This window comes from Elaeis guineensis, chromosome 2 (assembly GCF_000442705.2).
Source record: "Elaeis guineensis isolate ETL-2024a chromosome 2, EG11, whole genome shotgun sequence".
NCBI lineage: Eukaryota > Viridiplantae > Streptophyta > Magnoliopsida > Arecales > Arecaceae > Elaeis > Elaeis guineensis.
In genome coordinates this window covers 113,535,477-113,552,359 of record NC_025994.2, presented here as the reverse complement: position 1 = coordinate 113,552,359, position 16,883 = coordinate 113,535,477, and the positions used below count along the sequence as shown (strand labels likewise).

The window sequence follows — 16,883 nt, the reverse complement described above, 5'->3', positions numbered from 1 at the left end:
ACCGGAAATCACATTATATTATAAACTAATAGTTATATTTGCTAAGAAACGATTTGCTGCTGTAACAATGTGGTGGATTAGGTGCATTATGCTTCCTTGCGGGGACTAAACCACTCTTAGAAGCTTCTTATCTAAACATATATAGGCGGCTTGGTCCTTGTAGACATGTGTGGTCCTGAATTGCTTCTTAACCTAAACCAAACTAGATTAGCTCGCCAGCCAAGAAAAATATGCAAGTCTGGCCATGAAAATATTAGGCTACTTGATATTTGTTATGTTAGTAAGTTTGCTACCATCTCCACTTTATGTTTAACTTGGTTTGTGGTGGGGCATTGCTAATGTGTTAACAAATTATAGGATGCTTGCTAGATTAGGTAATTAGTTATATAACTTTCAGAGAAGATACTTATTTATCATGTTGCTGAAGTTTTTTGGTGTTTTTATTAAACTCTTAGGCTTATATCCTGTCTTTACCAAGATTTAAGAATTCTAAAGGAGGGGACTTATAGTTGCAGTTGAAATTTTTATCTTCATTCCTTGAAGGCCTAGTTTACAGTAACTTTTATATTGCATAGGAGCATGCGCGTTTGTAAGGATAGAGAGCAATCTATAGAATGGCATACTAAATACAGTAGATCAACTGTGTCAGTTCAAGATCCAAAATAAATATAAATTATAAAAAAATTTGTAAAGAATTATGAAAAAGATAATTATGGAAGAAAAAATCGAAAGAGAAAATAGACATTAAACTTTCTTCACAAAGACACCTCACAAAAGAGGCACCACACATAAAAATTAATCACTCCTCTTTTTTTTTCGATTTTTCCACATCCAAAAGAGATATCAAAGATCTTTTAAATAGAACATCATATGGATGAAATCTCTGACTCCTATCTGAACTTAAAAAATAAAAAATTACTAAAATATAAATTCTAAATGAAATAGAATAATACTAGAAATAAAGTCCTATCTATAATATAACACACAAAGAATAACTAAATAGAGTTCTAAAGCCAATGATCAATTAAAAATGAAATTCTAATTGGCATAGGATTTGACAATGAATTTCAACACAATCATCCATGTGAAATTCAATTCAATTAAGAACTATGTAATCCAACAATCAATATACAAAATAGATTGGACTATGAAAAAAATGATTTATTTAATATCTAAGATTTTTATTGCTTTCACAACTTCATCTCTTTTTCTTGATTCTAGTTACACCAACTTAAAAAAATAATTGAAGCTGAGGCCGATGAAACATGCCAATCAATGGATACAGCCGATATTTAGAATAAAAAAATCAATTTTAATTAAAAATATTAGGTTTCGTAAAAAAGAAAAATTTGAACCCTCGGGGTTAATCTCCCATTTGATCTCAATAGAAATATTGTCCTTTTTTTTTTGTTTAAAAGATTATATGTTTGTCCCCCTCTCCCCCACCCCCACGCCCCAAAAAAAAAAGAAAAAGAAAAAAAGATCTTATGTGAAACGGGGAGCCAATATCGTTTCCTCCGGGGGATCCCGCCTATTTATACTCAAAGCGGCCCGGCTCTTTTCTTAGTTTCGTCCCAAATCCCCGAAAGTTTTTTTTTTTTGGGTTTTTCCGCCCCAAATCCCCATTCTTTCAGAAGAATGGAAGCTTCTTCTTCGTCCTCTCCTTCCAATCTCCTCTTTTTCGGGTCCCCGCTCTTAGACGAATCGTATCGGCCGCTTCCTTCGCTCTACCTCGCGTTCTTGACGATCTGGGGCGTCTCCGCCTTCTCCTGGACCCTCCACACCTGGAAGAATCGCAACTTCCAGGTATCTCCATTGATTCTAGTCGAATGGGGTCTTCTTTAGGGTCTTTGGATTGTTTCCAATCGCCATGTGCTTCTTGATGTGTTTTCTTCGCTGATTTCTTGAATAAGTTCTATATTTCTTTCTCCAAATTTGGTCTTTTTGTAGCAGGAAAACTAAAATTCAATTCTTTCTTCAATTTATCTGAATTTATTTAAAGATGTTGAAAGAAAGGAGCATTGGGACTATTGTTTTTTGTTTCTTTTATACATTTGCAATTTTTTTAAGAAATTCAATTTATTTTTTCTCGAATATGAACTTTATGGTTATCAGTTCTTGCTCTTGATTCCCGATTCGTGTTCCTCTTAGAAACAAATAATCCCTTTGGCAATACAAATGGTTCATTTGGTATTAAATCATGAGAAAATTATTTCATCAGATTATTTACAATTTGAATGTCGTATAATAGTTAAAGTTTTTTTTGCATGCTTTCTTTTTCTTTTCTTCTTCTTTTTTTTTTTTTTTTTTTTATGGTGCTAAGGTTTTCGTTTTGAGAATCTGCACTTATTTCTTTTAGGATTTTGAGAAACCATATTGTTAGAAGAATAATCTTCGGTGTTTAATGCGATTTCTATGTTAGAATAGGTGAACAACCTGCAGCGGATGCTGGCTACTGTTCCATTGGTTAAATCTTTGCAGTTGGCGCTATCCTTTTCATTTTGGTAAGAACTTATTTTATCAGCTATTGGTATGGTGGTCCCTGTATTTTTCCTGGCTATTCTTACTTCATTTACATTCTTTTTTTCTTGTAAAAATCCTTTTATCTTGTTTGATTGACTTAATCACCTAGACATTGGCTGGACAATTAATCAGCTGTATTAGCCATCTCAATGAATCATTTCACTTTGTTTTGATTGAATTATTTATTCTTTAGTTCCAACAGATTTTTTAGGTGGTCCATGGAGATCAATCTTGAAACCACCATTTAACCTGGATCCCTTTATAATGGATGGGCCAAGGGTTGCAAGAATGTAAAAGGAACAAGAGCATCATCATGTTGAAATTGCCAATCCTTTGATTCCCTTCTTGTCTTTTCCATCTTTGAGATCATTTTCTTTTCTTAAATTTGTCCTTTTTTCTGAGAGAGAAGTTGGTTTTTCCTTTTGGGTTTACATCCTTTTTAAAAATAATGTCATTGGATGTGACTTGGTTCTATACTATGATTTAGAAGAATTCCATGAATGATTATATTAACCAATAAAAGAAATATGGACCTGACATCAGTTTTGTACAGTTGCAGTAGAGTTAGAAATTCCCATGAGAAAAGGAAGCAGAGAAACCTAAGCAATCAAAATGCTTTAGAGATGATCTAAATATTGTATCTTATTCCAGTTTCTGAAGAAAAAAAAAAGGCTTCAAGCTTTCTTTCTTAGAAAAAAGGTTTCAAGCTTTCTTTCTTATCTTTATCTTAGAAAAGAAGGAAGTTTTCCTGTTTGCAATAGATCCACATACTTAAGCTATTTCTCTTCTCATCATTATGGTCATGATTGGCTTCCAAATGTCTCTATTTTATTTTAAAGTCTAATTCCAATTCAAGCTTATTCAGATGAGTTTTATCTTGAGAGCAATTACATTTAAGTGCTAAATATTTTAAATCGCACCAAATTACAACATCTAGCTTGTTAATATAAACTACCCCTAAATCAAAGGCATTAGTTGGACACACTTTTATACTTCATCAGCCCATGTGGTCTCTATTCTTTCAGAAACTAGATAAAGATGCTGAAAATGGTTGAACCGGTTACCTCTTGACAATCATTATAAATTTGGGCACATGTTTTTAATTTGTCCCCCATAAATTGCATTTACTTTGTATCATGTTGGTTCCACTAGCAACTAATCCATATCCCCAATAAACTATCCTTGTAATTCCAGTTTAAGTTTCAGCCTTCTACCATCTTATGTTTTAACATCATCTCAGCTACAAATAACACAAATTATGTTGGCTGCTTCTGATATCTATGTTAACTGTGCCAATTACAAGCTGTAAAAACTAAAAGATATGGGCTTAGGTCAATCCCTTAGTGTAAATCCCATTATGACTAGAAATTTGTATATCTTGTAAAACAAACCTTTAATGCTTGTCACCACTCCTATACATGTCGTGAGCAATTTGTATATTACTTCTCGATGCCAACTGGCTTCCTTGCTACTCTATTGCATGCTCTGCTTAACTCATTAAAGGGCATTTGCATACTTTCTTTTCTTTAAATCTTTTAATTTATTTTTTTAGGACAGGAAAAATATCTAGATTTATAACTTCTTGGTATAAGGCTAAACTGTTCCAAGATGCTACTTTATTAGTTTTACTTCAAAGTTGTTGGTTCAATTGTCAATGTCATCTTCACCACACTACTCCAATCACATTTTCTTAGATCTCCTTGAGAATATACAAGGGTAACCCATAATAAAAACCTACAGATCATAAGTTAACCCATACTTTAACTCCTACCACATATTAATTAGTTCTCTACCTTAATGACTTTTTATAAATTTATATTTTCGTTCTTGAACTCGTGGGTACCATACAAGACTTGTCATAAATTGTGTTTTGAAATAACTATTATAACTGTTTGGCCAAAACTCCATTGTGTGAAAATTCTCTTTGATGTCCAGTTAATTGAATGTAGTCTTTTCTTGAATTTCCACATGGTTATATTTAATGAACCAATCTTTCTACTGTTCTTTCATAACACTGAATTTTGGCATATGTGAGTCCTCAAGATTGCCTTATTCCCATTCCTTTGTATGAACTAGGTGCCCTTGTGTCATCCTTCAAATGGCATATTCTTTTGCTATGTATCCCTTTAACTGGCCATCTGCTGCATGATTTGGTCCTTTTGCGTGAAAACATTTTGAGCATAGGGCTAAAACACTCAAATCTGCACTAGAGGATTTATGAGCCAACCCTAAATTAGCGGGATGTAAAGATTGTTTTTCATTTCTTCAAGCATATTACTACAGAACTTGGTTGAGGTGTTCTTGCTTGATATGTCAAAGCTGAAGGCTCTATAATGAGGTCATCATCACAACCCTCTCCTCTGTCACCCAAAAATCATAGATTTAACATGCTTTCATGCCATGAATTCAGGCTCAACTAATCCCAAATCCATGATTGAAACTCAATAACAGAACGAGATAAGTACTTTAGTCGTACCTTGACCAACTTGTAACACAACAACCCAAACCCCCATATGCATCTAGAAAGGATGTGAAATTGTTACATAATTTGTTAATATTTTATAATTCAGCATATCTCAAGCTCGTAACTTGGGGTATTTAGACTGAGACAAGTCTTGTACGTATATTTATGTGAAGCATTCATATTGCTTGTCCTCTAGAAAAATTCAAATTTGAGCATTTTGTGCAGGTACTCATGCATAAACCTTCAGAAATGCTCATTGTGGATGTCATTTGGGGTGTATGTAACTGGGATACTTTTTCAAACAGCCTCTTTCGTGTCATTTATGCTTATCTCACATGGTTACTGCATCATGTATGAGCGTCTTTCAGTGCATGAAAGGCGCATTACTGCTACATTAGGATGTGCCCTGTACTTGACACTTGTTGGTTACAAAGCTGCTGTGCCCTATTCCACAGTGAGTCCCTCTTCATCACCACCAACCTATTGTGTATTTTGATAGAGGCAAACTAATAGCTTAAGTTGTATAAATATTATTTTGTAATGAGATCTTTATTGGAAAATTTAAAGTAAATGATGCTATGGCTAGATGAATATAAGTTCTTCCTTCGCTCATTTGCTTTAAAAATTTTTATTTATATATGCATCTAAATCCTAAGTTCTTTTACTGGAATGCAACGCAGGTCTTTCTCATGTTGCATTATTCTGTTTCTTGTTATGTGATCTTCCGCCATATATCCCACAATCTGTTAGTTCTGCGTGAACAGTTGAATTTCATAGAGGATGAGGATTCTCATGCAATGCATGATGCATTACAAACAAAGTACACTATGCTCAAGTATGTTGTACATATCTAAATATGTTTGCCTTTTGAGATCTATAAGAGGAAGCATTTTATGAAACTAATGGTGTTTTGACCGACTCAAAACAGAAAATTTCAAGTTGCGATGCAGATTGTAGCAGTGCTAGAAATTTTGGTATGAACCTTTTTTAAGTTGCCATGAATATCAGCTATGTTTATTGATATGACAAGTTCTAAATTTCCTGTCAAATACTGCACACAATGTTCTTCAGGTCTATATAAATGCTAATGAGACACCAGATAATTATTGGTTCCGACTGTTGGTTCGTGAATGGGTGCAGTTTTGCATAATTCTGTACATCGGGTAGGTTGAAGGAACATTCTTGTTTTTGATGTGCATTCCATATGATGCATTTAAATCTAAGACTTCCATTGGATTTCTGGAGTAATTGCTACTAAAGGAATGAAGACTCTGGTTGCATGGAGAGTTTTGATGTTTAATATAGGTTTTTTTTTTCTTAGCCATATGATTTGGTCTGTATTGCATTGGATCTTTGATCAAAGATTGGAGTAATGTTAATTATAGTCATCAAAAATTATATCACATTTAACTATACAAATTCGGTTTTGCTTATCTTTTCAGGTGGACTTTTAGAACAAAGGAAGCGTCTCCACATTTCTCTGTCATGCCTATTTTGAAGTCCAACTTGGAGATGACAGTGCCTCCAGTTTATAGGATAGTATGCTCCTTTTCATACTCTTCCATTACTAATGATTTTCAAACTTTCAATTTAGTTTATTTAGTGTCATCATATTTTGTTGGACAGAATAGATTTTAGGATTTACAATATTTATATTTCTTTTTCTAAATTATCATAATTTAACTTCTATTTCATGATGTAAATTTTATTGCATTACTGGTAATATGCCCTACTATGAATCCTCAATAGATTCATATGTACTCTGATGTTGTTGAGGAAATTTCAAGTCATACTGGGATATCTTAAAACCGCCAGTCTTGAACCATAAGTAATTAGTACTCTATCAATGTCAAAACTAAGAGATTGGTAACAAGCAATCAATTTATTATTTAATTTGAACTTTTATTTTATAATTATCAGGGCCAGAAACTTTGATATGTGAAGAGAGATATCATGCAATTATACTATTAGAAACGAGGACAAGGGCATGCATTTTGATCGGTTTTAGAAGCCTTTGATTGTATGTACGAAATAAACACTCCCCATTTTTTTAATCACATATATGAAGCTCCAAATTATCCAACACAGGACTCCAAAATTTAAATCATTGGGCATTCCATTCTGTCAGCAAGTATGAATCGCTAACAGAAAATATAAGGACATCAATCATGGTTATGATTTATTTTGACACATAACCAATAGGATGCTTTAAATTATCCAATGAATTCAAGTAATTAGTTGTTCTTATTATCTATTTCTGGTACATGCATTACACTGACTTAAGAAATTAACAGAGGTAATCTGCAAGCTTGACCCATTCACCCAATGCAGAGACTAAAACCCAATCTACTCCCTTGGTGACTAGATGTGTAGCTGTTGGACCACCTAGGGCTTGACAGCAGAATATTAACAGTCATAAGTATTTGTTGTTCAAGCTTCTCATTATTGTCAGCTTTAACTAGGTACTTCATAAAATAGTTCACAATGATATATTTTCCTTTTGGCAACCTCAGAATATGATATTCAACCCAGTCATGATTCATATGAACATCATGTTGTGCCATTTTAAATTTACTATTGCTCAGTATACTTGTGATTAAATCTTGAACTCTTTAACCTATTTGTTCTTTCTGTTCATACTTCACTTTTAGGATGCATCTTGATTTATAGAAATTGATTTAGTTAAATCTGGTGGTTGCAAATGATGAGTAGTTCCATCCATTAATGGATTCGGTTATCAAATTACATACCGCTTTGTTGATGCACGAAGGCTGTAAAGCTGTTTTGGATTTGAGTAACAAGAACTTGAAGTACTAATTTATTATTGTGGTTTTTATTCTTAATGTTTATGTTTTTCTTTACTCATGTAGTATATGCCTGGATATAGTGGGCCTCGTTGCTCATGTTCTTATGAAAATATTGTAGGAGGTTGATGCTGCTGATTTTAATAATCTGGTTTTCCAAGAATGGCATGTGGGCGTGGTAAGTAATATTAAAACTCAACTACATGAACCACTAATTAACTTCCTCTAGCATATTAGTGATTTCTTCTATATGCTGGACTTCTTTCTATTTTTTGACTCCCCTTTCCTGTTCTTCTTAGAATGTTTTTGAAATTCATGCTTATTATTCTTCCAACTTCTGGTGATGAAAATATGACAATGAAAATTTGCAGCCAACTACTCTTCCTTCTTCCCACTCTGGAAAGACTGTAAATCCTCTGCTGGTCATAGTTCAAAACCCTCATGCAGCAAGTAGGTTTTCTCCAGAAACTCCTAGAAGTTCAAGACCATCTACCACTAGTGCTGCCACTGCAACTAAAAAGAGTCAACATGTGGATGATCAAGTCTAGCTGAGACGGTGTGCAAGTTGTATAGACCAATTTGCTCACCAGGGTCATCACTACGCTGACAACAGCTATTGTAATAGCAATAATGGTAGATCTTTCTAATTTTGTATTTCCCAGATGTATTTTGCCTTTTTTGTTTGACCCCAAGTGAGGGCCATGATTGTGAATATTATAAGTTTCAAAAGCAATATATATTCCTCTCTTCCTTTTTTCTATTGCTGCCTTATCTGTGCACCCTCATCTTTGATATGTGTGATTTTTAATGTTTTCAAAAGTTCAAGCACTTTTTCTTCTTTCTTTTCTCTTTTCCTGAAAATCAAAACTTCAAGAGTTTACTTACCTAATTTCACCTTGAACATTTAGCTTTATTATTAATCAGATGGCAAGTAATTGTCTTCCAGACAGACACTAATGATATTTAACCAAATGACTTGTTTTTCATGCTGGGTTTTCTAATTTGGATGATGCATAACTCCAAAATAAAGGCCAGGTATCCATATATTGGAAATTGCCTGGTTACTCAATAAACTTTTTTCCCACAAAAAACTTGTGAAGTGCATCCCTTTCATGCATTTATAATTTATTGAGGGATCAATTCAAACCTAAAATTTATTTAAGGAAGCTGCTATTTTTACCCAATAATCTCCCCAGAATTGGTGTAAACCCTGTTTTTTTGATGCCAGACAGAGTGGGTAGGAGGTTTATTAGAGGCCACAATGCCCACTTTGCTTCTGACGATTCAGAAAAAAAACGGTGAGTTGACAAATTTTGGTGAGATTTTGGGGGAGACAAAGCATTTTCCAGTTATTAATGGACCGATTCAAACCTAAAACTTGTTAAGGCTGCAGCCTGCAAGGACACCTCCTTTTTCCACAAGGAAAACACCCAGTAAAATAGAACATACGTTCTGAACACAATCTCATGCAAAACTAAGTAATATTTGAAACTCATTCATAAGCAAAAATGTACTTGATCAACAAGAACTACAATTGTCATCTTATTGTATATCAAATTGAAGGATATAAAGAATGTTCATATATATGTTACATTACAGTGAGGTGAACATGAGGAGCTCAATCAGAATGCTTCTTGCCTCTTCTTAATACCGACTTTAGTCTCTTCTTTTGGCAACTAGAAGTTCAAATATAGCAGCTTCTTCAGATGTTATGTCTTGAAAATATGGCTTAACAACTAAATTGAGCTCACATTATCCCTTTGACTTCTTTTGTTTCACAATAAAGTCACCGTCGTCATCATTGTAATTTACTCTTTTCTTTGCCTTGACATCTCCGTTCTTCAATACCTGTGGTTTCTTTGAGCTCTCTGGTCTCTCCTGCTTTGTGGATTTGATAGGAGTGCCCATTCTCAGTTGCTGCTGCCTCTTTTGCTTTCTCTCATATGCTTTCTTTGCACGTTCAGGAGATAGCAAACCATGTTCCATCATCCTGTATGATGAGAACAGCAAAATCTGTGAGACACTAAAGAGGTAGGAAAAAAGCAGTCGTCCAAATACCACCATCTGAAGCCAAAATCAATCACATAGAGTAAAAATGCAAACTTATAAATATGGACAAGTGAAAAAAAAAAAATCAGTCTTAAAATTGCAGATAACTTCAAAATTTTCAAATTGCAGAATTGGACAAAAGAAAAGGGACAAAAAACTTAGGTTCATGGTAAGGTGTCCAACCGTCGTACCTTCTTGGCATTGAGTACAATTTGGGAGACATGCACATAAATACTAAGTCCCTACAGATACCAGACTAAGGTTTGGTTATAAGTGCAATATTTTCAGCTTAGTATCTATGATGTGGATCCTGCTCTGGACCCAAACAATCAAAGCCTACGTGATTACACAGACAGGAGCTACATACTAGAATTGCCTATGACTGCGCATAAGAGGAGCACCATAATGTTTTGCAGCTTACTGTAGTTGTTTAGCATTGTGTTGTGTAAAACAACTTGAAAAGTCAGGAAAACCATTTGCCCTCTTATTTACTCATTTCTGATAATGAAATACATCTGTTATAGGATTTAGTCTAGTGGAATTCCTATATGAACTTTGACTATGAAGTGGATGCTCAGTTTCCAGCCGTTGGAGGATTTGTCATCTTGTCAACAATTAACAGATACTTTTTGTGAAATATTGAAGAGAAGAAGAAAACCTTACTAGCAGAAAAGAAGAAAGCCAAGTGATCACAATCACTGACAAATAATATTGCAGTAAGTAGTTTATGATCCCACCTCAAAAGATCACAGCACAAGGGACTTCTACAATGGAAATCAAGAAGTCAGAAGATTCCTGGCATTGCCTGTATTTAGATATCTGGTCCAATTTAGGCATGCACAGCACTTCTTATTTAGCAAATTTTTCTCCAAGAGGAAGGTCTCAGAAGAGACCAATATGTTTGTCGGTAGCTGTCTGTGGTAAACATTTTTGCAGAAGTAGGACCCCACTTGGAGATGGACTCATTACTGCAGGCATGGGCTTGACATTGTTCTGGGAAATGTCAATACCTTGTCTGAACTCCTAACAAACTTGTGTCATATTATAGCTAGAATGAAAAACAAGCACAGGCTTGTTATTTGGGAAAGAGATTTATTTTATGTGGGAGTTTTCCTTATTCCACCAATTTGCAGGAGCTTTGCATGATAGATGGACTGTCTAAAACCAGAATGTGCTTCACTTCTAACCAGACTATGAAGATGATATGAAGAAAAAGAATGGAAAACATGCAGCAAAATTACTGGGATGACACCTTACGAGAATCTTGAATGTGAGGCTACGAAGAGGTTAAGCAGGCAAAGTGGAACAGATCAATACATCTAAGCTGAACATTCATAATTCCTTCAACCATAGACAAACAGGATATGACAGTTCATTGCTTAGAAGCTAGACAATGGAGTCATAAGAGGATGACAGACAGAAGAATATGTGAAAATGACAAGGATCTTTAAAACAAGTTACCTTTGCATCCAGAAACATGGGCACTGTTAAAATTAGTGGCCAAAAGATTTACAACGTTGATTTTTTTTTTTTTAAATATTAAACCTCCTATGTGGAAGAATCAAGACATGAATGAAGAATTAGATACTAGATGAAAACAAGGTTCGAAGAACCGATTGTATCATCGCATGCTACTAAGATGTGCTGAGATATATACATCATCTTGTATCGAAGCATATGGACAAACTGTGAACCGATATGGAAACATACTCAATAGATGACCAGTACACCCCGATAACGTGGATCAAAAGTGGTCAAAAGAAGAGATTCTCAATGGCTTCATCTAGGTAATACTTCAGAGTTTCCCATGTTTTTGTCTTTTTTTTTTTTCTTCTGTTGCATACTTGCCTTAGGAATGGGAGTTCGGGTTCAAACATTTACTCAACTTCAATTCAGGAATTGAGGTGCCAAGCATGTCAACAAACACCTCGATCTGGCGCGTACTGTACCATGTCATGCTAGGTGCATGACAACCCATGCCTTGTGTCAATAAGGGCCCATGTCACATCATATACTGTACCAACTGGTGATTGGTACAAGCCTGTGCTGCAGTGTTTTTGCAGAGTTGCATGTGGACGCATGTCCAAGTGACTGATTGAGCAAGAGGGGGAAAAGGGATATATGGGGGATATATTTTAAAAATTGACAAAATATATTGTACAAAAGAAAATATTAAGATATAGTATTTCTTAAAGTATTCGATATGCGTGTTTCTCATCCAAACTTCACAATTAGCTCAAAGATTTTAGAAAAATGACATTTTCGAAAGTTATTCTAATACCTACACTCTTGACCAATCGAGAAAGAACAAAACCTTGCTGTTAACATTATGATCGAGGGTTGATTGAAGGGGGCCAACTCTATAAAGTTTCAGATCCACGACTTAAAAGTATGAGTATTTAAGTGTTTAATGTGTATCCAATTCGGATATGTATCGGATTCTAGGAGCTGGATGCCAACGTCTGGGTAACACAGCATGCTTTAGTTTACAAAAACCAGGCTCTAATTGTAGTTAAATTAAGAAAATTCGTGTGACAGTTATTCTTTAGCTATTCCTAGTTTAAATGTTAAACCTGGACACTAAGGACTGGCACCAGTACAAAATCTAAACAATTGGTCATGTAGGTATTGGAAGGAGAGGTTACGCCTTTTGGGGCAGGGGTGTAAAGGGTCGGGAAAGGTCAGGTCAAGTAAGCACAACAACATATAAAATCTTGACCCCTAACCTGACCTACCCATTTGATCTAACCTAATCTATTTTGCAAGACTCAATCCCTAAGAAACCTAGGCTAACCTGTCAATATCCAATATTTACAATACTTACCAGCTAATTTCCAAATTAAATAATTATTAAGAAAAAGACATACCACTCAAAAAATTCTTATCTAAGATCGTGACTCAATCCAACTTAAACTATGTTGACCCAAAAGATCTTAATCCTCATGACTTGAGCCGAGCCAAAGCTTTGATCCATACCCGATCCATTTAAAGTTCAAGTCAGGAAATCTAACCCATACCTGACCCTAATTACAAAATCATTGATCCAAACCTGATCCAAATAGGGTCAGGTCGGGTTGGTTTTTCAGTTCAGGTTGGATTTTGCCACCCTTATTTTGGAGAAACGATTGTAGAAAAGAATGTGAAAGGAGAGGATAGTAAGGATCCAAAGGGTGTGATATGTATTTTTAATGTATCTATACAGTGAAGGGAAGAAGAATGGAGAAGAAGTCACCTCTCTTTGGTAAAAAGAGGATAGAACACTCTTTTGGGAGCATAAGGACTCACCATCTAGTCCTTTGAGAAAGTCAACATAGAAAGGTTAGGGACTGAAGAACAAGAAGTCTTACAGAAGTGAAATTGAATGCCTATCTCTTTTGAAGATTCTATATGATGTCTTCATTTGGTTAGTTATGAAGGCCCATAAGAAAATATGGTGGAACAAAAGGCAATAACTTTAAAATATGAATAAAGGAAGTGCTGAAACTGCACATGTTATGACAAAGCATCAGAGAGCCAACTAAGATGGAATCAGCATGCAGCATGAAGATCCAAGTTGCAAATAATCCATATCCAGAAAGGGAAATAAGATCTATTTTGCATGAACAACAAACACATTAAGAGAACAATACCCTAAAGAGATGGGAAAATATAAGGAAGGATGGCAATGGGAATGGAGGGTTGTGGGAGAAGTTCTTCCAATGAATATTGGAATGCCCCGAATACAAGAATGGTTTATACCCTTTCCCATCACTGTCTTCACAAGCCTCTTTAATAAGGAGAACAATTCTTCCAACTCAATCTTATATTTTGCATGCACAAGATAACAAATGAGCGCATAATGTGCTTGTGCTTTTGTTCAGTTCAAAATAGTTAAAAATCTCTTTGGCAAATATCTTTTGATCGGCCAATTTTTCCTTCAATTATGAACAATAGTTGCAAAAGATGATAACCAACATAAAGCAATGTGCGCAAAGATGGTTTTCATTCTAAATCCTGCCTTTGTAATGCAACCACTAGATCACTGGGGAGTCAGAAACCCAAGCCTTCTCAAAATCAAGAAAAAATATTATAATAATTTGACTTTTTTTCCTCTCTTTTTGTGTTGGCTCCCAGGATAATTAGGCAGTGCAATGTTTATTATTTCTGATAGTATGAAATTACAGTCTTAAAGAAACCCATGTTATCAGTATGCGTTACCAGGCTAAATACTTTCTATCTTTTCACATGCTCTAAGAAAATATACAGAATGCACTATGCTAATTACAAACTATCTTACATTGTTGCAACTGACTTAAATAATGAAACAAATCCATACATGAAGATGCAAAAGTCAAGTTACAAATGCAGAAATACATTATAAAGTAACACAAAATTGGAAGTAACTAGTTCAATTGTTTGGCAAATTCAACGTGCCATTATGCATGGAACTTGATTGATCTTACATGCAACAAGGCACTTTAGGTGTAAAACTGAATGTGATCTTGCATGCAACAAGGCAGCAGACTTTTTTAGTTGAACATCAAGAACTTAAAAGTATAAGCAGAAAAGAGAAGCTCCTTTAACCGACATCTATAACAAGCTTGAAATGACACGTTAATAAAGCATGCTCTCTAAGTTCCATAAAACAGCATATACTCATCAAGCATTAGTTCCAAGATAGTAATTATACAAGCATCATGCCCTACATTTAGCCACTCCTGTTGGATGATTCATAATGCAGATATAAAAACCACACAAGTATATGATATTCAAGAACCTAAATGTAACCACAAACTACAACCAAAGAAAGCAAGTAGAATATCTACAACAACATAGAAGCTCAACTTAAGTAACTTGATTTATTTTTCATTTTGGCATATAGGGAAGGAGGGGATGAAGGGCACATGAGAATAATAGTCTTACCAGAACTCTGCCATTTCACTTGACGGAATCTGCTTTGATAAGGATTCATAGAATATCCGCAAGGGTTCTCTCTGCCATGAAGAATCCACAGCCACAGCATAAGAAATTTTTGCAAAGCAATTTATCACCTCAGAATAAGTAGAAATAAGGAAGTAAATGTGCAACTCTTGCAACCTCTTCAGGGGGATCATACTTCTGGCCAGGCAAGGAATACACTTTCTTCTCTGCCCTCACTTTGACAGTTGTTGTTTTGGTAACAGTTCTCTTAGAAGTTGACGACGATTTTTCTTTCACCTTCATTCCAGAATCAGAAGTTACACAAATCAAACAGAAGAAATACACACAAAGAGAAAAAAAATTAAGTAAATAAGCACCCAAATTGGATTTATGGGATTACAAGAATTAATTATTTCACCGTTGCTTTAAAAAGCCAAAAGGTAAAATCATGGAGGCCAACAGAATAGAAAATTATTGCATTCCAGAACCTCCATCAAGACGAACTCTTACATGAACATAATCCAAGAAGGCCCAATTTATTTCGACTAAAACAAAAATGAAATAGAAGAAAATAAATATGCAGAATTTTTTAAAGAAAAATAAACGTCTAATTTTGGGATCTGAAATCGAAACAAGACAGCTTAGAGAACTAATGTTCCATCACCACAAATCGCTAGAGAACACGACAAGCAAGCAATTTTCGTGCCAAATTCTCAGGTGGATAATCCAGGAAGCAGAGAAACACAACACAACATCAAAATTTACCTGCCATAAACCACAGATCGAACAAAAAAGGAAAAGCAAAGCAACAATTATAGTAAAATTTGATCAAACGGCATAGATCCTCCTGTGCTCTCCCCCAAATCCAACTAAAAACTTATCCAAAAACCGTCCGACAACAAATCCAAATACCACAGCCGATGGATCACGGGAATTCTCAGACAAGATCGAAACTTTCCCAAGATAACGGAAGAGCATGCGAGGAATACCCCCTGTTTGGAAGCCACAGTCACAGATTTCTGCTTGGATATAGAGACCACCTTCCCCGATCCATCCACCTTCTTCGCCCCCACCGGCGAGGCCACCGCCTTCCCCTTCCCACCGTCGCCGCTCCCCTTGACAGCCGCCAACGAAGACATCCTCACCTCCTCCCTACCGATCCGACTCCCGAGATCGCCGATAACCGATATCTAATCCATAAAAAATCCGAGCTTGGAAAGCGGCGGAGGCGAGCGACGGGTAAGGGTATAGAAGGGATCTCTGCGATCTCGACCCAATGGTGGCGGGGAGGACACAGGGAGGGGTGGTTTCGTCTTTTACGTGGTGCATGATTCCATTCTTCACGAATCATGCACGAACGCTGATGCGGGGCACGCGATCTTTTCCCGATGGCCGAGACGGTGCAGATGCGCTGAGAGAGTCCATGGGTATTCTTTATGCGGGCGTCAGATCTGCCGGCCGTTTTATCTCGCAAACGCATCCCATCGGCTGCCCGTGGAGTCGCGTGCAAATTTGGCTTACGGACCGAGGGAGTTACGGGACGTGGTTCGAAATCAGGGATTTGCCCTGCCAGGAAAAGATGTAATTGCGACCATCAATCCGATGATCTATCGTAATGTTGTACAATGGGCCCTAGCTGACGGTTTATGAAGTCCCCGCAAGAAAAAGGCACTTGACTTGGACAATGCCGAGGATCCATCAATCATGCGGACCAGATTGATGAGAGGTATAGATTGCAAGCATTAGCACAACAGGTCTGCCGCAGTTCTAGAGATATACGGTGTAATCAAAGTTCATGGACATGATTTACCATCCACACATCATGAACAGATCTTAAAGTTCACATGGCTGTAGAATGTACACTTCTGGGACATGATTCACCATCCATATTTGGTGAATAACGGGAACATAGCAGTGCTCGGCGACAACCCATATGCATTGCAATCCTCCCCATCTTAGGGCCCAAACAAAAGGGATGTAGTTCAAATTATCCTCAATCGGGAAAAGGGATCGGGCATTTGCATAACAAATTCATGCACAATGGCAATAAACTTTTTTTTTTGGTAGTAAGACAATAAAAAATTTCATGAACAATGATTAAACAAGTGAACTTTTCTTAAAAAAAGATCAGTCAAGATTCAAGA

At 35.9% G+C, this 16,883-nt stretch overlaps 2 protein-coding genes across 2 annotated transcripts; one reads left to right on the top strand and one right to left on the bottom strand.

Annotated features, from left to right (window-relative positions):
* The first annotated feature begins 1,554 nt into the window (after positions 1 to 1,554).
* On the top strand, positions 1,555 to 8,551 carry LOC105042365 (uncharacterized). Its single transcript, XM_010919537.3, has 9 exons — positions 1,555 to 1,806; positions 2,428 to 2,504; positions 5,213 to 5,441; positions 5,668 to 5,822; positions 5,916 to 5,961; positions 6,059 to 6,150; positions 6,430 to 6,526; positions 7,913 to 7,969; positions 8,163 to 8,551. Exons 1-9 carry the CDS (start codon positions 1,639 to 1,641, stop codon positions 8,337 to 8,339), a joined length of 1,098 nt encoding a protein of 365 aa, XP_010917839.1. The 5' UTR covers positions 1,555 to 1,638; the 3' UTR covers positions 8,340 to 8,551.
* A 704-nt stretch (positions 8,552 to 9,255) lies between these two features.
* LOC105042355 (uncharacterized) lies at positions 9,256 to 16,025 on the bottom strand. The gene is made up of 4 exons (XM_010919528.4): positions 15,729 to 16,025; positions 14,917 to 15,036; positions 14,743 to 14,813; positions 9,256 to 9,781 (listed from the first exon to the last, which is right to left on the bottom strand). Exons 1-4 carry the CDS (start codon positions 15,876 to 15,878, stop codon positions 9,544 to 9,546), a joined length of 579 nt encoding a protein of 192 aa, XP_010917830.1. The 5' UTR covers positions 15,879 to 16,025; the 3' UTR covers positions 9,256 to 9,543.
* Positions 16,026 to 16,883: the final 858 nt, after the last annotated feature.